We start from the raw sequence: 22,241 nt of genomic DNA on the forward strand, positions 1-22,241 counted from the left end.
CTACTTAACAGAAAGCAGGAATTGGAGAATGCGCTCCTGTATTCTGCCATTTTCTCAGACATGTTTGAGGAGCTATCCTCACTTAGCCTCACCCTGTAAAGGAATGACCTGATCCCCCCCCAAGCCACATCTGAGTTGAGGAAGACAGTGACCAGACTGAAAGCACTAAAGCTTAGGGCAAAGGCAGGAGGCATGCTGGAGAAGATCCAGACCATGCTTGCTCAGCAGCAGGGTGATGAGGAGATTCCAGGTGTGTTAGGATGAGAGCTTGTTAGGATGTAAGAGAAATCAATGATAAAAATTGATGATTGAGACATATTCTCAATGTGAGAATCAATGTATTCGTTGCCAATAGACAGAGTTGAGGTTAAGGAGGGAAATGCAGTGGAGATGTCTTAAAAAAATATATGGGAGACAAACGGACAGACATTTCATGGTGTTGGTATGTGTGCGTGTCTCTGTGTGGGTTATTTCTGTTAAAGGGAATAACACTGAAGGGGAATCTAAAAGGCTTCACAGACCTCACCAATCCCCAGCTGAATCAGCACAGAGGCGACCATCAACATCAGCGTGGATGATCTCAAAGCCAGGTTTGGTGGTATGCTGAAGGATGAGGGTGTCCAGACCCCAGTTGAGTCTTTCAGAGTGCTAAACCCTGACACATGGCCAGAAGACCAGGCCAGCCTTCTCACCTTTGGCAATCGTGTCGCAGACCTGATGAGGCATTTCAAGGTGCCTCTAGAAAAGGTACGAATTTATTTGACACTGCATTGCCATATGAGACAATGTTATGTTTGCATATTTGCAAACTCACATGCTCTGTTCAATCCTGCCGATCGGGTTGCAACATGGCTCCAATCCAGGATGAGTGGCAGGGGCTGAAAATCCTGGTCAGCCACAATTTCAAGGACAAATCCTACAGTGGCCTGTGGGAGACCATGTTGACAACGGTTGAAGTTGCCTTGGGGTCTCCAAGGAGTTCGATCCCACTCCTGCCGTGGACCGCTAAGCGTACCAGACGGCCAACATACAAAAGCAGCTGGACAACTGATATCCTTTGTGTCTAGTAGGCATGGGTCAATGTGTGATTTTGGTGGTATGTGCTGTTGCACAGATGTCCCTTTGTACACACTCAGAATAAATATGTATGTAATAAATTGTTTGTTAACTTTTTATGGATAGGGGGTAGCATTTTCACTTTTGGATGAATTGGTGCCCAAATTGAACGGCCTCCTACTCTGTCCCAAATGATAATATATGCATATTATTATTACTATTGGATAGAAAACACTGACGTTTCTAAAACTGTTTGAATTATGTCTGTGAGTATAACAGAACTCATATGGCAGGCAAACTTCCAAACAGGAAGTGAAAATTCTGAAATGGGTCGATGTGAAAGTCATCGCCTATTCAAATCCCTGTAATTTATGGATCTGTTTGCACTTCATACGCCTTCCACTAGATGTCAACAGTCAGTAGAACGTGGAATGAAGCCTCTAGTGTGATGTGGGGCCAGATGGGAGCTATKWGAGTCACTGGGTCTGGCAGATTGCCGGTTCCTGGTCATGCACGCTAGACATGGGATGTCAATGTGTGCCATTACTTTTACAGGCATGAAGAAATGCTCCGGTTGGGACGTTATTGGATATATATGATAACAACATCCTGAAGATTGATTCTCAACTAAGTTTGACCAGTTTATTCGACTTGTAATATAACTTTTGGAAGTTTTCGTCCGACGTTTGCGTTCAATTGCGCAAGTGTTTGGACACATGTACTAMACATGCTAGGTAAAGTTGCTAATTCGACATAAGTAATGGACATTATGGAACAAAACAACGATTTATTGTGGAACTAGGATTCCTGGCACTGCATTCTGATGAAAGATCAAAGGTAAGGGAATATTTATGATGTAATTTCGTATTTCTGTTGACTCCAACATGGCGGAGCAATGCTGCTTCTATCTGAGCGCCGTCTCAGATTATTGCATGGTGTGCTTTTTAATAAAACATTTTTTAAATCTGACACAGCGGTTGCATTAAGAACCAGTGTATCTTCAATTATATGTAAAACATGTATCTTTGTTATTTGACATGGCTCTCTGTAATTACTCCGGATATTTTGGAGGCATTTCTGAACATGGCGCCAATGTAAACCGAGATTTGTGGATATAAATATGCACATTATCGAACAAAACATAAATGTATTGTGTAACATGATGTCATATGAGTGTCATCTGATGAAGATGTTCAAAGGTTAGTGATTCATTTTATCTCTATTTATGGGTTTTGTGAAAGCTATCTTTGCTGGGAAAAATGGCTGTGTTTTCACTGTAAAACATTATTTTTTCTTTTCTTAAATCAGACACAATGGGTAGATTAACAAGATGTTTATCTTTCATTTGCTGTATTGGACTTAATGTGTGAAAATGAAATATTTCTAAAAAAATATTTTTGAATTTCGCGCGCTGCCTTTTCAGCGGAACGCGTGTCCTAGAAAGTTTAATAAACTCTGTTACTTGAACATTTTTCACTAGTTCCTCATTTTTTTGGGGTCCTCCTACATTTTTTAATTAAAGGAGCACATGTACTCCTTGGGGGGGGGGGGGGGGGGGGGGTGGAAAGAGCCCTTTCCTTTTAAACCCCTTTATGGTGTAAAAAAAAAGGGCCCCCAATTTTTTTTTTTTTTTTTTTTTTTTGTTGTTTTTTGTGTGTTGTGTGTTTTGTTGTGGGGGGGGTGGGGGGGGTGTACGGCGGGGGGGGGGGGGGGGGGGGGGTTAGCATAGAGCCCTGATTAGTACAGATAACAACATGCGCAGCAGCTACGTTTGGCTACATACGGACCGTTAGTGGAATTCCCGCGAGAGTGTAGCGGTTAATGTGATTGGATGTTAATTGCCTAGGCTACCTGTATTTGACATTGTGTTATTTCGCTAAACACCAGGTGGTTGAATTTTTATTTTTGGCAGTGAAACGAGGCTACTCAGGAGAGAGAAAAAAACTCACCCAAATGTATTGGAAAACACTAATGGGCAGTTTGAAAATGTGATTCACATTGCGCTACCCCAGTTTGGGAATACCTGTTCTAGAAGATTCTGTTCTTCCAACTTTGTGGCAACAGTTTGGGGAATGCTCTTTCCTGTTTCTGCATGACAACGCCCCCATGCACAAAGAGGTCAGAAATGGTTTGTAGAGATCAGTGTGGAATAACTTGACAAGCCTGCACAGAGCCCCTGACCTCAACCTCATCAAACACCTTTGGGATAAATTGGAACTCCGACTGGAAGCCAGTCCTAATCGCCCAACATCAGTGACCAACCTCACTAATGCTCATGGCTGAATGGAAGCAAGTCCCTGCAGCAATGTTCCAACATCTAGGGGAAAGCCTTAGCAGAAAAGTAGAAGCTGTTATAGCAGCAATGGGGGGACCAACTCCATATTAATGCCCATGATTTGGTATGAGACGTTCAATGAGCAGGTGTCCCTATAAAAATCTGCGGCGGAGAACAAGGACGGAATCCAGATATTATAACGGTTTTCAACAATGTTCAGAAATTGTATGGGGGAATATACAAACGTTTTTGAGAAAGATAATTGGAAAAATGTTCTTGAGCAAATGTATTTATTGATGGCTTTTCATTTTGATTAGTGATGAAAATGCAATTAATTTAAGGTCAATGATGTAAAAATCTAAATTTACCGATTTTAARGTAGTGTCATTTGATTTGTGGGGGCAAGAAACTGTAAATCCCAGTTTTCAAAAGCATCAACGTCTGGAGGAGAGAAGGACCAGAAACAAACAAGGGTGATGGAGTAAATAGTGTGTAAATTTCAGGATAATGTAATTCAGTGATATTCTACGTCGGGGGAGGGAACTGCAGTGAGGTCACCCCCTAAAAGAATTTACTTAGTAGGGAAACTAAATGTATTGAACATTTATTACATTGCCCAAGTTTATAAGACACCATGAACAGAATGCATCAGTAATTTGGAAATCACCATCACCCACTAATTAGTCAATTTTGCAGAGTCAAAGTGTTTGAGCTAGTAATGTATGAATATTTATCTTAAATTCACAATTACATAGCCAATGAATATATATAGAACATCTTTGGATTTCACCCTCTCAAACTTGAATGGTTTAGACTGTTTGGAATTTATTTTCCTCCTGCTTTGACCTGTGCAGTGCGGGTATAAAAAGCCATTGCTGTGCCCGTTATGAAATTATCAACTTAACCCAGTATTTCAAAAAATGACCATATACACTGATTGTTTAAGGCAAAACAATTGCTGATGGTGAACCAGAACATTTGAAATAAAATCTAATGTAGCCTAACAGTTAACAGCGCATTTGATTACAATAACCAAGCAAATGACAGTTGCAATTCCAATAATAATATTGCTTAAGCCATTAAACATTTGAATGCTGAAGGTTACATGCGGCCTACCACTCGTTTGATCAGCGCACGAAGACGCTCACTGTTTTACTAGGCGGCTACTGATATTGCCTGGGTTGTTCAGCATGCAAAATTACTTGATCAATGACTCACAGTTACATGCCTAGTTCGACACTTAAGCAGAAGACACATCAGTTGTCACAAAACACAAGGTAATTTGGGAAGGTAGAAAGTAAAAACATGAGGGGGAAAATAAAGTGAATCGGCGATTCGTAAATTTTGTAATGGGTTGTTCAGTTGAAAATTGAAAATTGCAACATCGAAATCAAATACATTTGTCTTCATAAAATTACATTTACATTTTAGTCATTTAGCAGACGCTCTTATCCAGAGCGACTTACATTAGAGTGCATACATTTTATTACATTTTTTACATACTGAGACAAGGATATCCCTACCGGCCAAACCCTCCCTACCGGCCAAACCCTCCCTAACCCGGACGACGCTATGCCAATTGTGCGTCGCCAATTGTGCGTCGCCCCACGGATCTCCCGGTTGCGGCCGGCTGCGACAGAGCCTGGGCGCGAACCCAGAGACTCTGGTGGCGCAGCTAGCACTGCGATGCAGTGCCCTAGACCACTGCGCCACCCGGGAGAAAATAGTTCAAAAACAGACCATCATACAACCACTGCACATAATTATGATATATTTTTTAAATTACCATTGAGGCTGATGTAAAAGATTAGACTGTTTAGCCTAAAATGTTGCTAAAAATATATATTTTTCATATTATAAGCTCAATGTGCATATGGCTGTAGGCTATGCGGGAATGTTCCAAAAGGCAATAAGCGGAAAACACCTTTTTCAAAATCGCACTGCACGCACGATCGGTTACATGTGAAAGATTAAAATTAAGAAAGAGGGGACTTATATGACTAGGACTATGCCTTAGGCTGCTGAATAATGAAAAAAAAGAAAGATTTGAAAACAAATATAGCATGAGAAAAACGGCATATTAGGCCTAAATGTTTATATAATAATTCCCTCAACATATCTATGGTCTTATCTTGGCTACTTAGAAACAAGGTAATATATTCTTCATAAAATGACAAATTGTCCAAGTTTTAAACAATTAAGTTGATGGTTAAATAGTTTCAAAATGGTGACCGCCTCCGCTCAGATTCAAAGTGGGTGATGTGCGGTGCGCAACAGGCACCGACAGTCCTTCACTCTCCGGTCTTGTGACCATCTGAACAAGCCATGCCTCGAGTATGTCGACAGAATCAAGCCTTTAGACGTTAATGTCAATCATCCTTCATTATTGGTTGTCAAACATGATTGGTGTTTATAGCCTATATTTGATGTCAATTTTGGCTACATTTTCTTGTGCCTCCCCTAGGTCAGCATTGGTTTGGACATGAGGCTGTAGCCAATATGCATATCATCTACACTTTGACATGTAGGCTTTATTTATGTACATGAAAAATTGATTTGAATATTAATCCAATATTGGCCTCTGATACAATTCTTAGAGTAATAGGTTGATGTCATTTTTTATATACTTCATTTGGACAACCCAAATCTATATTCTTGTTTCTTTCACTTGTTCCAGACAAGAGGACAAGCGTTAATGTCGAGCACTAAGTGCGTTGGTCAACAGCACGATTTCAAAAGACCATCCATGATGGCAGCAGCCTCCCAAGCACATAACAGCCAACATGTGGCTGCCAAAACGTATGGTGGTAAAATGTGGTAGGCCTATGCAAAGCTCTAGAGGTGGGTAGATCCATGTTGGAATTGTCAGTGGAATATTCCAGGTCATAGCCAATTCAGATACAGAACTATTTTAGACATGCCAATCTTCAGAACGCAAAACAGGAAAAACTAAATATGCTGATAAACCATGTTGAAGGTGTGCTGCTACATTTGAGCAACATGGAGAAAGTCAGAGAAAAAAAGACAATACAAAGAACCCTGGCAAATCAGGGCAGACAACTCTTTACTCAAACCATATACAATTGTACAGACAATGTGTATGCTTTCTAGGCTACATGTTAAACTACAGTCAATTAGAGTCCAAGCACAATAAGCAATCCTCTAGTTGAATACTGTTCATAAAAACTGCTCAGGCAAACACATTACAGGAAACTACAGGCCTCAGACCAATTTCCTCTTTTAGAGAGGCCAACAGCATGGTGCTCAAAAACAAAAACAGGAGAAATATGGGTATAATATCAGTAGATACCCAAGCTTAAGAGACCCAATCCAACATATAACTACAAAAAGGGACTCAATTAAGGAAAGAAACAAGAGACATGTCAATAACGATTAGATGGGCCCTGCATTTTTGAAGGTGGAATTAATAAAAGAGCAAGGTTTCAATCTCAATGGACTCAAGAGAATGCACAAGCACAAGACTTCCCTTTGTTGATTATAACACAGCCATACAATTGCACCAGGTAGTGTGGTGTAGGTGGGGCTTGTTTAGCAGGTTCTTCTGGCTTTGAAAAAGTTGCTTGGTCCTACAGTAACACCCTTTCCAAAAATTCTAAAACAGCCAAATTGAAAGATCGCACTTTACAGCATGTGACACTACTCACTAGGCCTTAAAGTCTGTACTGCCCTGCAGTGCACATTAATGCAAGATTAATAAAATGTAACAAGTATTCTTTAAAAGGCCTGTGTATGTCCCAGTCTCTGCTAGAGGGACCAGCTGATAACCACTGCTTTCATTCATGCAAATTCAAAATCCTCCACTTTACCTGCCAACAGTCAAGGACTGGGCCTATTCATGACTGGAGTTAGCTAACAAAACGGGTCTACATGGTATGTAGCTAACTCACAGAATGCAGCGCTAGAGTCCAGGTTACCAGTAATCCACCATGCCAAGGTCCACACTTAACCAGCATGGCTACCACAGCATTCTGCAGCAATACGCCATCCTATCTGGTTTGCGCTTAGTGGGACTATCATTTGTTTTTCAACAGGACAATGACCCAACACCTCCAGGCTGTGTAAGGGCTATTTGACCAAGGAGAGTGATGGACTGCTGCATCAGATGACCTGGACTCCAGTCACCCGACCACAACCCATTTGAGATGGTTTGGGATGAGTTGGACCGCAGAGTGAAGGAAAAGCAGCCAACAAGTGCTCAGCATGTGGGAACTCCTTCAAGACCATTGGAAAAGCATTCCTCATGAAGCTGGTTGAGAGAATGCAATGAGTGTGCAAAGCTGTCATCAAGACAAAGGGTGGCTACTTCCAAGAATCTCAAATATATTTAGATTTGTTGAACACTTTTGTTACATGATTCTGTGTATTATTTCATAGTTTTGATGTCTTCACTATCATTTCTACAATGTAGAAAATAGTAAAAAAAATAAAGACCTTGGATTGAGTAGGTGTCCAAACTTGACTGGTACTGTATAGATATTAGATTAAACGTTGAAGTTGGCTTTTTGTGCTATAGCCCACAGAAATGCATTGAATAAGGCATTTGTACATGGCAAAACAGACAGTCAAATAAACCATAAGTAGTGTGCATGTCATACATCTGAGATAAGAACTCAGGCTGCATACCTCCTATGCACGCTGTGCCATTTTAACAGCACAGTACTGGTTAACTTCAGATCCACCCCCTGAAGCTGATTGGAGTCTCCCCTTTTGAAATTRGTGAAAGTTTGTAGCGCCAACTGTTCGGTCTGGACAGTCGATTTTGTGAGAAGACATTGTCGAAATTAAGACTGCGACAGAGTTCAGGCAACTGCCGTAAATCTTGTGGATGTCGTAGAGCGAAACTAACATTGTTGTGCTCGTGAGAGTAATCTTCCAATTGTGGTTTGTTTGTAGCTCAAATAGTTGTGGATGTTGTAATGCAGTGGTCGCCAACCTTTTATGAGTCAAGATCACTTTGAGTCTAAATGCAAGCCGAGATCTACCACTGATTTTTTTTATACATTACTTAAAAAAATTGAAGTCTATGCACCTTTGGTAAAAAGAGTTATGTAGCAGTGAGGTTTGTGCAGTAGGTCAGTAGTTCCCAACCAGGGGTACTAGGACCACTGGGAGTAGTTGGCCTATTCAGAGGGGGTATTTGAGAAGACTCAAGAGACCATAGGCCTACTGGTAAAATGCACATGATTGGGTAATTCAGGGGTACTCCGGGTAAAGCAAAATTCAGTTGATGGTACAGTAACCACTACAGTAGGCTATAGGCCCAATACATTATCACCGCATATTGGCTATGCATGAATTGCCCTGCCAATGTTGTTCTTCTCAGACCATTTTGAAATTATATTATCACACCGGTAAAAGATAATTTGTTTTAAAGCACAGCTGAGTGAGCATAATCTCACTTTTGTTTTATATATATTTTTATTTTACAAGAAACGGTAAGTCTCTAGCATACACACATTGGGAGCTAGTCAATACTCAAAATGAAATCCCCATGTGATGCGAGGGAGCGTCAATCTCCTCAAAAAAAACATTTTTTAAGGGGACAGTCGGTTATTTGAGACTTTATAGTATACCAACACACAGATGACATTTGGATATGTTTCCAGTGGACTTTCTGATGGTCTTTTTTATTTATTTATACTAAAGTTAAAGTTGTTTGCACAAACTCACTAGGCAGTAATAGAATGGAATTATATTCATGTCAATAACTTGGCTCACCACCACATAAAACCTGAGGTCAATTAAGTGGTGCCAGTTCTCCAGAATGTTTGCAGAACCCTCAGGCGAGTTCCATAACAGGAATGGCCCCAAGCGCAGAACTAGAAAGGTGCACCAGCCACATGCTGATGATACCTGAAAACAAACAGGCTATGACTGTACAGAGGAATCATCCTCTTATACAACCTCCTTTCTTATTTATCCAGGCAGTCCACAGGGTACACCACCACAAAGCAAACCTAACCTGCCAACCAAGGCTTTGATTAAATTCCATAACCAAGGAGGTAGGCTGTGAAACTAGCCTGCGTACTTATTGCGCTAGTATCTAAGGGCGTTAGCATGTCCTATTCAGAAATTCTCTTTACCTTATTGCTTAATCACCAAAGCTGTCTTGCTCATTTAGGGCAGTGTTCCCTTATTCATTACAAGGTTAATACCCAGGGCAGGAACCTGGAGAGGATAGCAGATACAATCGTGTGGCAAAATGTCTATCGCAAATGTTTCAGTAGTGCATAAATAGTTAGAAGCCCCTACATGCCTGTGGCATGGTGTGAGTTCACGTGGGAGAAAATTGATCCAGAAGGATCATGGCAGGGCCAGCAGTCCCATCTTTCTTCCATTAAATCATTGAAGCAGCAGAGGCTAATGACCAGCCTGACCATCACTACTGTGACAGCCCAACTTAAATCAGAGCATTAACTATTCAGCATTAAATAGCATTGACTTTGCCATTACTCACATATCAAAACAAATAGGTACAAAACTTCAACGCGATTGTTTCTTTGTTCAGAAGCTTTGACGACTTATTGAAATCACACATTAGTAATAGTATCCTTTTGTCATTTTCCAAGTCAAATGCAAACAAGGTGTATTTTGTCACAACACCCTAAATTCACATAATAAATGACAACTAAACAAATACATAACACGTTTCACTGATAATAAATATGTTGAAAGGATAAGTACTCTCAACTATGGTTCCCAACTCAGTTCTACTCTTTTAAAAGTGCACATCCAGTTAACAGCCAGCCTCAATTCTAAATTCAGTGTCTGTGAACCAAGTCATTACCAAAGTCTCACTCATCAATGGCCTTGTAAACGACAAAACCTAAAATAAAATACTTAAAGGTGTTTGACGTTATAGGTAACACTTTAGCGTTGAAGTCACCTTGAGGAGACAAAACCACTAGGCCCAGATAGTTGTTTTCGCAAGCGCTGAGCCGCCATTTTCTAACAGGGAAGGAAGACATGTTGGAACAAACAAAAGAGGAGCGGCCATTTCCAACCACGAATTTTTGATTGCATGATAGTTTCTTAAATGCTGAACCAGTGAACAACCCTACATGGTTCATGACGGATGTTGCGTTCGAATAATCTTAAAGTTAAAACGTAAATGTGCAACGTTTCAATAAGCAAAGACCAAGGAAAATAATGAAGCCAAGGAGATGAAAGCACTGCCAGCTAGTTTGCTAACGTTAGCTATACGAGCTAACGTTAGCTTGTAGCGCCAGCTGGCATATGGTAAAGTAAACTAGAAATGTGTTTGCAGGCAAGATGTAACTTTGTACAAATATTAGATAAATATATGCCTCGTCTCATTTTCACATACATCTCAAATATTAAACTGTGTTCAAAATACAATTACGTGTATATTACCTTATGTGTGGGATTCCAACTCCTCCTTGTAAGATTTTGTACAGTTTGCTTTCATATAACAACTGTGGGTGTCTGGCTTTCTGAGATTCCAATTTTACAGCTACCTCCTGCAATACAAAATGAGCAGTTATGTAGCTTAGTACAATCTATCCAAGTTAATTTCCATTAGCCTAATTGGCTAACTAAATAAAGATGTATTCATGCAATCCTAATTTACTATGCTAAAATAACGTTCTTTACACGGTTTATTGTAACCAATATCTACTATCTTAGATGACAGTTGGCTAGCTAGGCTAACGTAGCTAACATTCAGCATCGTTGACGCTAGCTAAACAATCTACTGGGGTGTATTCATGCGGCCAATTCTGTTGCAAAACGTTTAGCAACAGAATCCGTTTATTCCAAACGGAAAACTTTTGCAACGACAGCTAGATTTTCTAATGGACAAATACACATTAATTACTCCCCATTTCGGTTGGTTCTGAAACGGTAAACTTTTCGCGTACGAATATACCCGTTAAATCTCGGTGAGTCAGCTTTGGCTGTTGATTGACAGAGCTAAACGGTTAACCATTTAAAATTAACAGTTACCCACTTGGTCAAATTTATATTTTAATGRKTTTTTTTTTTTACCTCTCCATTTGTGATGTTGATCGCCAGGTATATGTCACCAAATGACCCAGACCCAATTTTTCTGACAAGCTTGTATTTCCCACCGACAATAAATTCGGCTTTAGAGCCGCTGCTGCTTGCCATATCCTCAATCACGAGCAACTCTTGATCAGTTTAAAATAGGATTTTCTGGGACTGCGCCGTCGGTTTCCCTTCTCGGCCAGCTCGTTATCAGAACATACACAGAAGTCCTGGTTGCTCGTGGGCGATGTACTTGAAACAAGGCAACGTTAGCCAGCTAGCTAGAACAGTGTTTATTTTCAGACGTTATTCGCTAGCTAGCTAGTAAAAAATCTTGGAAAAAATAAAACCAACACATCACGAAAAAGGGAACACGATTCTTCTGAAAACACTCCTAATGTGCCTAGTATGTCCGTCGCCCAGTGCCTCGGGGTAGCTAGCTAACGTTAGCCCACTAGAGCTATCGAACTGCGAAATTCCGTTCGATCTGTTTGAACCACCTCCGCAAGAGGGGCAATATTCTTCTTGTTTGTCAAATTTCCGAAGATAGCTACAATTTGGATGTGATTCTCGTTTCTTCGTAGAATATTTTAGGACAATCAAGGGTCGCTGCTTTCCTTCAAAGCGCAACCCAATCACTCCGCCATCTTCTTGTCACTACTTTTGATTCCACCGTCCGTCTCGAGGTGATTAGCTAGCTAGCTTCTGGGAGCGAGCGCAGTGGCAGAGACGAGCTTTGACGTAAACGGTTAGTTCTTCTTCTTTTTTGGGATTGGATTGGCGGATCGCATCCAATTTTTAGGTGCTTACACCGCCACCTACTGTACTGGACTGTGAGGCCAGTCACGGCTCACCTTACCTCTATGTACATTACATTCCGGTAAAAACAACTGGGAAAAAAGAAAAGTACCCTGCCAACTATTAGCCCTCAGTAAAAAACCCACCACCCCATTCCACTATTTATCCTATTCTAATGTTACTGCAGGCCAATGGTCTGGGAGGACAGAACACTACCACTCAACACCCCCTGCAACTCTTCTGCAGTAAAACTTCGCAGTCCCAAGTACTTCTCTGAAGCTACCACCACAATCTCTATTATATGTAACTTATGTCCCATGTCTGCTGTACAGTTGACAACCATGCTAAGAAACCAGTGGAGGCTGCTGAGGGGAGGACGGCTCATAATAATGGCTGGAACGGAGCAAATTAAATGGCATCAAACACATTGTGTATTTGATACCATTCCGCTCCAGCCATTAGTACAAGCCCGGCAAGGTTTGCCCAGCAAGTGGACATGAGTAAAATAAAAAACATTTAGCATATTATAACTATCGTTGCTTGAAATCGGGCAAATATTAAAGTTCAATGTATGTATTGTAACTAGTGTGCAAGATAGCAAGTAGTTTCCACTGATGTTTTCAGATCAAAAGCAGCACTCTCTATCTACCTTTTAATCTAGGCCCCCATATCAAATCGGAGAGTATATCATCATATCCGTGTTGCAATTTTGATGACAGTTGTTTTGACATAGGCTACTGTATTAACGACGTAGTTGTAATAAGTGTCACTGGTGTTACAGCGGTTCACTGGTGCCATCTATTACCTCACTGAGTCACAGCCTATAAATATGTTTTGTGAAAGAAAATAAATGCAAATTTGACCAAAAAAATCCTCCCTCTTAACTCTTTGATGAAATACCAACATTCATTGAACAAGCCTACCCCCAAAGTCGTCTGATAATTGAGTAGAGAATTTTTTTGGGGTGAACTCAGAGAAAGCCTGCTGCATGTGACCTGTTGTAAAGATGCCTTAGAAATGAATAACCTACAGTACATACTAAGCCTACTCGGATTCGTCTGTTCATTCTAAAATATACACTACTATCTTATTCAATTGAAAATGTACAAAGTCTTCTGAGACTTGGTTTTCTTTCTAATGGAGTCGTTTGTGGATGCACGTTTTAATTTCGGGACTACAAATTACATTGACAAAGGATAACTGACATGCTGCATTGTTACTGTCTCAAAGCACAATTGTCCTCTTTAGGAAGCAAGTCCAACTTTTTCCAGTCATTCAAGTCTCTCATTATCTACTACTGAACTGTCGTTCACTTTGGTAGTTTATAGTGAAACTGGGGTTTGCATATACAGACACAATAGAATAATACTTATTATTTAGAAATAAGTATACCCTATTCTGACAATGTGAATTGAAAAAGGGAAGATATATATTGCATGTTAGTTTTGTTGCAGAGATTAAATAAGCATTGAGCAAATGAAAACAGAACACATACACAAGAACACAAACTGCAGTATTTTTTTTTTTTTTTTTTTATCTTGCGGGCCCACTATTGATATCTGTATGTTTAGTCATGATGACAAAGTTGAGTGAGGAAGCAACCGAATAGATTGGAAAACATCAACATTGGCCTCTGCTGGCCAACTCACTGCTCTGCGGCAAAAACTCAGTGGCAATTATAAACAGACCAGTTGGGAGGAGAGATGGAGAGGTGGGAGGAGTGGTATTTGACCAACAGGTCAAGCCACAAAAGCCCCATATAAAAAGAAGACTAGATGGCAAGGGAAACACAAATCTGCAGACTCACAAGCTCCAAGCTATATCTTCACAGAGACCATGAAGCTGACAATACTGCTCTGCGCTACCATGCTTCTCTCTCACTCTGGTGAGTGCCATTATCATAACCAACTAGCAACAGCACTTACAAGCTGTTGTAACATACATCTTTTTTACATGGAATATTTCACTTATTCTATACTTAGATCAATGAGGTTTTGGGGATTATCAGGCAAATCTTCAACTCTTCAAACTCTGTAATACAGTACTTACATGTTTCAAGCAGATCACCATACTTCTGTGCCCAAGAACGCCATGGTAACCTGTAAAAAATTACTATCACCCCGTAGCACTCACATCTGTTGCCATGAAATGCTTTGAAAGGCTGGTCATGGCTTACATCAATCACCATCATCCCAGACACCCTGGACCCACTCCAATTCACATAGCGCCCCAACAGGTCCACAGATGAAGGAATCTCTATTGCACTCCACATGGCCCTCTCCAACCTGGACAAGAGAAGGACCTACGTGAGAATGCTGTTCACTGACTACAGCTCAGAGTTCAACACCATAGTGCCCTCCAAGCTCATCTCTAAGCTAAGGACCCTGGGACTGTGGGAGGCTGGATCACAGACGATAATGAGACAGCCTCCAGAGAGGAGGTCCGAGACCTGCAAGGGGGTGCCAGGACAACAACCTCTCCCTCAACGTTAGCAAGACAAAGGAGTTGATCATTGACTACAGGAAACGGAGGGCCGAGCACGCCCCCCATTCACATCAACGGGGCTGTAGCAGAGAGGTCGAGTGTCCACATCACTAAGGATATATCATGGTCCACACACACCAACACAGTCCTGAGGAGGGCACGACAACACCTCTTCCCCCTCAGGAGGCTGGAAAGATTTGGCATGGGCCCTCAGATCCTCAAAGTTCCTACAGCTGCACGATTGAGAGCATCTTGACTGGCTGCATCACTGCTTGGTATGGCAACTGCTTGGCATCCGACCGCAAAGCGCTACAGAGGGTAGTGCGTATGGCCTAGTACATTACTGGGGCCAAGCTGCCTGCCATCCAGGACCTCTATACCAGGCGCTGTCAGCCACCCAAATYATAGACTGTTCTCTCTGCTACCACACAGCAAGCGGGACCGATGCACCAAGTCTGGAACCAACTGGACCCTGAACAGCTTTTACCTCCAAGCCATAAGACTGCTAAATAGTTATTTAAATACTTAACCTAATAGTTTCCCAAACTATCTGTATTGATCGTTTTTGCAGTTTTTTTTGACCCATCACATTCACTGCTGATACTGTTTATTATCTATCCTGTTGCCTCGTCACTTTATTCCTAGTTATATGTACATACACTATATATACAAAAGTATATGGACACCCCTTCAAATTAGAGGATTCGGCTATTTCAGCCACACCCGTTGCTGACAGGTGTATAAAATTGAGCACACAGCCATGCAATCTCCACAGACAAGCATTGGCAATAGAATGGCCTTACTGATAAGCTCAGTGACTTTCAAGATAGCACCGTCATAGGATGCCACCTTTCCAACAAGTCAGTTCATAACATTTCTGCCCTGCTAGAGTTGCCCCGGTGAATTGTAAGTGCTGTTATTGTGAAGTGGAAACCTCTGGGAGCAGAAATGTCTCAGCCGCAAAGTGGTAGGCCACACAAGCTCACAGAACGGGACTTCCGAGTGCTGAAGTGCGTAGCGTGTAAAAATCAGCTGTCCTCGGTCGCAACAGTCACTACCGAGTTCCAAACTGCCTCTGGAAGCAGCGTCAGCACAATAACTGTTCGTCGGAAGCTTCATGAAATGGGTTTCCATGGCCGAGCAGCTGCACAGAAGCCTAAGATCACCATGTGCAATGCCAAGCGTTGGATGGAGTGGTGTAAAGCTTGCCGCCATTGGACTTTGGAGTAGTGGAAACGTGTTCTCTGGAGTGATGAATCACCCTTCACCATCTGGCAGTCTGACAGACAAATCTGGGTTTGGCGGATGCGAGGAAAACGCTACCTGCCTGAATGCACACTGCCAACTGCAAAGTTTGGTGGAGGAGGAATAATGATCTGGGGCTGTTTTTCATGGTTCGGGCTAGGCCCTTTTGGGTCTAGTGAAGGGAAATGATAACGCTACAGCATACAGTGATATTCTAGACGATTCTGTACTTCCGACTTTGTTGCAACAGTTTGGGGAAGGCCCCTTCCTGTTTCAGTATGACAATGCCCCCGTGCACAATACAAGGTCCATACAGAAATAGTTTGTTGAGATCGGTGTGGAAGAACTTGACTGTCYTGCACAGAACCCTGACCTCAACCCCATTGAACACCTTTGGGATTAATTGGAATGCCGACTGCCATCCAGGCCTAATCGTCTAACGTTAGTGCCTGACCTTACTAATGCTCTTGTTCCAACATCTAGCGGAAAGCCTTCCCAGAAGAATAGAGGCCGTTATAACCGCAAAGTGGGGAACAACTCCATATTAATGCCGATGATTTTGGAATGAGAAGTTCGACGAGCAGGTGTCCACATACTTTTGATAATGTAGTGTATCTACCTCAATTACCTCGTACCCCTGCAAATCGACTCGGTACAGGTACCCAGTGTATATGGCCAAGATATCGTGACTCATTGTGTATTTATTATTACTTTTATTATTACGTGTTATTACTTTTCTATTATATCTCCATTTTCTTTCTCTCTGCATTGCTGTTGTTTATGAAGCATGTGACAATTTGAATGTAAGAATGAACTGTAGTCTATAAGCAAGTGATCACGGATCAATTATGTTAAGGATTACTACATTTAGAATAGGATACCCAGTTTAAGAGCCCACACAAATAACAAGTCAGAGCAACAACAACAAAAGAATACGAGGTGATATTATTTTGTCTACCCATGCATTTCTGTCTAGACTTCCTAGGGCTTTTATTAAGCTGACTATGGGACAGTTCATTGTGTAGGGATATATTCCCCTCAGTGTCACAGGACACTGGTGAGAATAGGGATAACATAGTCTGAGACCCCATGCCAGTAACCCCAAGGAAAAATTATTGCCAAGATAGATACCTTGACATTGGGATTACTGGCATGGACCACACTGGCTGTATCATCATTGAGGTACAAGATAAAACATTGAGGAAGTTCAACCAGGAACAATGAGAAGTGATTTTTCAGTTGATATTCTCTCTTGTCACGAGCACATCTGGAAAACGATAAGGTCTTTAAGAAGTAGAATGTGTTGTTTCAAAGATCAATAACAAAAAGGCATCTGTTCACAGTTGTTCAGCAACATTCATCTGAACAATCAGCCAACCTTTTTTCCATACTGAAAGGAAAAAGTGAAAACCCTTTTCTTTCTTCTTCATTTGTACAGTTTTCACCACTAAGTGAGACCGCCACAGCCTGGAGAGGTGAGATACATTAGGAAAGAGTTACTCTATGGAAACAATGTCTTTACAATATATATATGAGGATGTGGGTGTAAAAAGCACTATTAAAGTAATGACTGCTCTTCCCCTCCCTGAAATAGCCCCAGTACGAGGTGTACGAAGGCAGCATGTGCTCCAGAGAGTTGTATACTGTGTGTGGAAGCGATGGCCACACTTACACCACTGAGTGTGTGCTGTGTCGGAAGAACAATAATAAAATAAAATTGTATTGTTGTGTACGCATATTTTGCAGATGTTATTGCGGGTGCAGTGAAATGATTATGTTTCTAGCTCCAACGGTGGAGTAATACAGTACCTAACAAAACAATACACACAAATCTCAAAAATGAAATTAAGAAATATCAGCCTGAATTCTTCGGGGCATGTAAACGTTGCTCAATTGGTATCAAGGGACCTAATGTGTGCCAGGAAAGCATTCCCCACAGCAGCCTGTACCATTGACACCAGGCAGGATGAGGCCATGGACTCGTGCTGCTTACGCCAAATCCTGACTCTGCCATCAGCATGACGCAACAGGATTCAATTGTTTTTCCACTCCTCAACTGTCCAGTGTTGGTGATCGCATGCCCACTGGAGCCACATCTTGTTTTTAGCTGATAGGAGTGGAACCTGGTGTGGTCCTCTACTTCAATAGCCGAATGACCGACGGGTTATGCGTTCCCGAGATGACGTTCTGCACACCACTGTTGTACTGCGCCGTTAATTGCCTGTTTGTGGCCCGCCTGTTAGCTTGCACCATTCTTGCCATTCTCCTTTGAGCTGTTTTCGCCCACAGGACTGCCGCTGACTAGATGTTTTTGTTTGTCGCACCATTCTCGGAAAACCCTAGACACTGTCGTGCTTGAAAAGCACAGGAGGCTGGACGATTCTGAGATACTGGAACCACCGACAATCATACCACGCTTAAAGTCTCTTAAGTCACTACTTTTGCCCTTTCTAATGTTCAGTCGAACCATTTTCGGGAACGGGTTGGTGTACCTAATAAACTGGCCACTGATTGTAAACTCAGCAAAAAAAGAAACGTCCTCTCACTGTCAACTGCGTTCATTTTCAGCAAACTTAACATGTGTAAATATTTGTATGAACAAATCACAGACATGTGACTAACATAAATGGAATAATGTGTCCCTGAACAAAGGGGGGGGGGTCAAAATCAAAAGTAACAGAACAGTCAGTATCTGGTGTGGCCACCTGCTGCATTAAGTACTGCAGTGCATCTCCACCTCATGGATTGCACCAGATTTGCCAGTTCTAGATGTGAAATGTTCAAATCAAATGTTATTTGTCACATACACATGGTTAGCAGATGTTAATGCGAGTGTAGCGAAATGCTTGTGCTTCTAGTTCCGACAATGCAGTAATAACCAACAAGTAATCTAACCTAACAATTCCACAACTACTACCTTATACACACAAGTGTAAAGGGATAAAGAATATGTACATAAAGATATATGAATGAGTGATGGTACAGAACGGCATAGGCAAGATACAGTAGATGGTACCCCACTAATTGCTGTGAGATGTTACCCCACTCTTCCACCAAGGCACCTGCAAGTTCTTTGAAATTTCTGGGGGGAATGGCCCTAGCCCTCACCCTCCAATCCAACAGGTCCCAGACATGCTCAATGGGATTGAGATCCGGGCTCTTCGCTGGCCATGGCAGAACACTGACATTCCTGTCTTGCAGGAAATCACGCACAGAACGAGCAGTATGGCTGGTGGCATTGTCATGCTGGAGGGTCATGTCAGGATGAGCCTGCAGGAAGGGTACCACATGAGGAAGGAGGATGTCTTCCCTGTAACACACAGCGTTGAGATTGCCTGCAATGACAACAAGCTCAGTCCGATGATGCTGTGACACACCGCCCCAGACCATGACGGACCCTCCACCTCCAAATCGATCCCGCTCCAGAGTACAGGCCTCGGTGTAACGCTCATTCCTTCGACAATAAACGTGAATCCGACCATCACCCTTGGTGAGACAAAACTGCGACTCGTCAGTGAAGAGCACTTTTTGCCAGGCCTGTCTGGTCCAGCGACGATGGGTTTGTGCCCATAGGCAATGTTGTTGCCGGTGATGTCTGGTGAGGACCTGCCTTACAACAGGCCTACAAGCCCTCAGTCCAGCCTGTTTCAGCTTATTGCGGACAGTCTGAGCACTGATGGAGGGATTGTGCGTTCCTGGTGTAACTCGGGCAGTTGTTGTTGCCATCCTGTACCTGTGATGGTGTGATGTTCGGATGTACCCATCCTGTGCAGGTGTTGTTACACAATGGTCTGCCACTGTGAGGACAATCAGCTGTCCGTCCTGTCTCCCTGTAGCGCTGTCTTAGGCGTCTCACAGTACAGACATTGCAATTTATTGCCCTGGCCACATCTGCAGTCGTCATGCCTCCTTGCAGCATGCCTAAGGCACGTTCACGCAGATGAGCAGGGACCCTGGACATCTTTCTTTTGGTGTTTTTCAGAGGCAGTAGAAAGGCCTCTTTAGTGTCCTAAGTTTTCATAACTGTGACCTTAATTGCCTACCGTCTGTAAGCTGTTAGTGTCTTAACGACCGTTCCACAGGTGCATGTTCATTAATTGTTTATGGTTCATTGAACAAGCATAGGAAACAGTGTTTAAACCATTTACAATGAACATCTGTTAAGTTATTTGGATTTTTACCAATTATCTTTGAAAGACATGGTCCTGAATAAGGGACGTTTCTTTTTTTGCTGAGTTTATATACTGTATTTATATAACGGTGTGTATAGGCAGTATATGGATAGATAAGGTGTGTACAGCAGTAGTTATATAGGATGAGCCTTGACTAGAATACACATATGAAGTGTGTAAAACAGTATGTAAACATTATTAACGGGACCAGTGTTCAATGACTATGTACATAGRGCAACAGTGTCTAAGAAGTAGAGTAGAGTAGCAGGTGATAGCCGGCTAGTAACAGTGACTAAGGATCAGGGCAGGGTACTGGGCGGAGGCCGGCTAGTGGTGACTATTTAACAATCTGAGTGTGTAATGGAGGTGGAAGCTGTTTTTCAGTCACTTGGTCCCAGCTTTGATATACCTATACTGTCTCCGCCTTCTAGATGGTAGCGGGGTGAACAGGCCATGGCTCGGGTGAGAGGTTCTTGATGATCTTCTTGGCCTTCCTGTGACACCAGGTGCTCTAGATGTCCTGGGGGGCAGGCAGTGTGCCCCCAGCGATGCGCTGGGCTGACCGCACCATCCTTTGGAGAGCCCTACAGTTACAGACGGTGCAATTGCCATACCAGGAGATGATACAGCCTGACAGGATGCACTGAATGTTGCATCTGTAKAAGTTCTTGAGGGTCTTAGTGGCCAAGCCAAATTTCTTCAGTGTCCTGAGGTTGAATAGGCGCTGTTGTGCCTTCTTCACCACACTGTCTGTGTGAAAGGACCATTTCAGGTTGTCAGTGGTGTGCACGGYGAGGAATTTGAAGCTTTTCACCCTCACCACTGTGGCCCTGTCGTGCTCTCTCTGCTGTCTCCTGAAGTCCAYGATCAGCTCCTTCATTTTGTTGATGTTGAGGGAGAGGTTATTTTCCTGGCACCACTCTGCCAGAGCCCTCACCTTCTCCCTGTAGGCTGTCTCGTCGTTGTTGGTAATCAGGCCTACCACTGTTGTGTCGTCAGCAAACTTGATGATTGGAGACATGCATGGCCACGCAATCATGGGTGAACAGGTAGTACAGGAGGGGGCTGATCACCCACCCTTGTGGGGCCCACATGTTGAGGATCAGCGTGGCAGAGGTGTTGTTGGTGCAAAGACAGGAAAGTTATCAAATAATTTTATATCTATATTTCATCGATATTTATTGTTAGATTGGGGTCGTCGRGCTCAACAACTCAGCTCTGTCACATGAAATAAAGATAAGTCATAGTTTTGTAATTTCTTAATTTCATGCATGCCATGTGGTCTCCTGTTCTTCACCAAATGAGGAGCTTCGGCCATTTTGAGTTAAAAAAAAACTAAACCTCATCCCACTCAACCCCGGTACTTGTTTGATCATAACAGGGTTGTGAGACTGTGACAGAGTTGAGTATGTCAAGTTATCCAAAATCATTATTATTGTTTATCTTCATTCCTATAACCACATGCATAATTGACTGTAATGTTGTCAATTTTAAGAATATACAGTAGTCCACGTGTATTGGCCTACTAGAGTCGTCACTGGAGGGAGCATTTTATTCTTGTCAATCAACATTTCTGCTTAGATCCTTACATCTCAGTCTAAAGTAAATTGCCCTAAAAGTCTTTAAAGGTGGATATGCCATCTGATATATTGTGATGTCAGCTGCATGTGCTCAGCACAGAAGCAACTCAATTGCAAGTACTTCAACACACAGCATTTCAATTTCAGCAAGAAGTGACCAACTGCTGCGCCACAGACAGCCAGTGAAGGAAGGATACAACCACAGCCATTGAAGGAAATCCAGTGGCCAAGTCCAGGGCTGAGGTATAGGCTCAGATACGACGAAGACCTACACTACAGGTCAAACGTTTTAGAACACCTACTCATTCAAGGGTTTTTCTTTATTTTTACAATTTGCTTACATTGCTGAATAATAGTGAAGACATCAAGACCATGAAATAACACATATGAAATCATTTAGTAACCAAAAAAGTGAGATTCTTCAAATAGCCACCATTTGCCTTCATGACAGCTTTGCACACTCTTGGCATTCTCTCAACCAGCTTCACCTGGAATTCTTTTCCTGAGCATTTGATGGCTGCTTTTCCTTCACTCTGCGGTCCGACTCATCCCAAACCATATCAATTGGGTTGAGTTCGGGTGATTGTGATGGCTAGGTCTTCT

At 42.2% G+C, this 22,241-nt stretch overlaps 1 protein-coding gene across 10 annotated transcripts in view; it reads right to left on the reverse strand.

Moving 5' to 3' along the window:
- csnk1a1 (casein kinase 1, alpha 1) overlaps positions 1–12,081 on the reverse strand; it is a 30,514-nt gene extending 18,433 nt beyond the window's left edge. For all 10 annotated transcript variants that reach the window (XR_011480059.1, XR_011480061.1, XR_011480060.1 and 7 more), the window contains exons 1-2: positions 11,360–12,081; positions 10,727–10,833 (exon numbers count right to left, since the gene is read on the reverse strand). Coding sequence is in view for 5 of the 10 variants with exons in the window: in XM_070444101.1 (XP_070300202.1) it covers positions 10,727–10,833; positions 11,360–11,482 (230 nt within the window). In the remaining 5 variants the exon portion in view is untranslated. The remainder of the gene's footprint in view (positions 1–10,726; positions 10,834–11,359) is intronic.
- Between the last annotated feature and the right edge of the window lie 10,160 nt (positions 12,082–22,241).

This window comes from Salvelinus sp. IW2-2015, linkage group LG6.1 (assembly GCF_002910315.2).
Source record: "Salvelinus sp. IW2-2015 linkage group LG6.1, ASM291031v2, whole genome shotgun sequence".
Taxonomy (NCBI): domain Eukaryota; kingdom Metazoa; phylum Chordata; class Actinopteri; order Salmoniformes; family Salmonidae; genus Salvelinus; species Salvelinus sp. IW2-2015.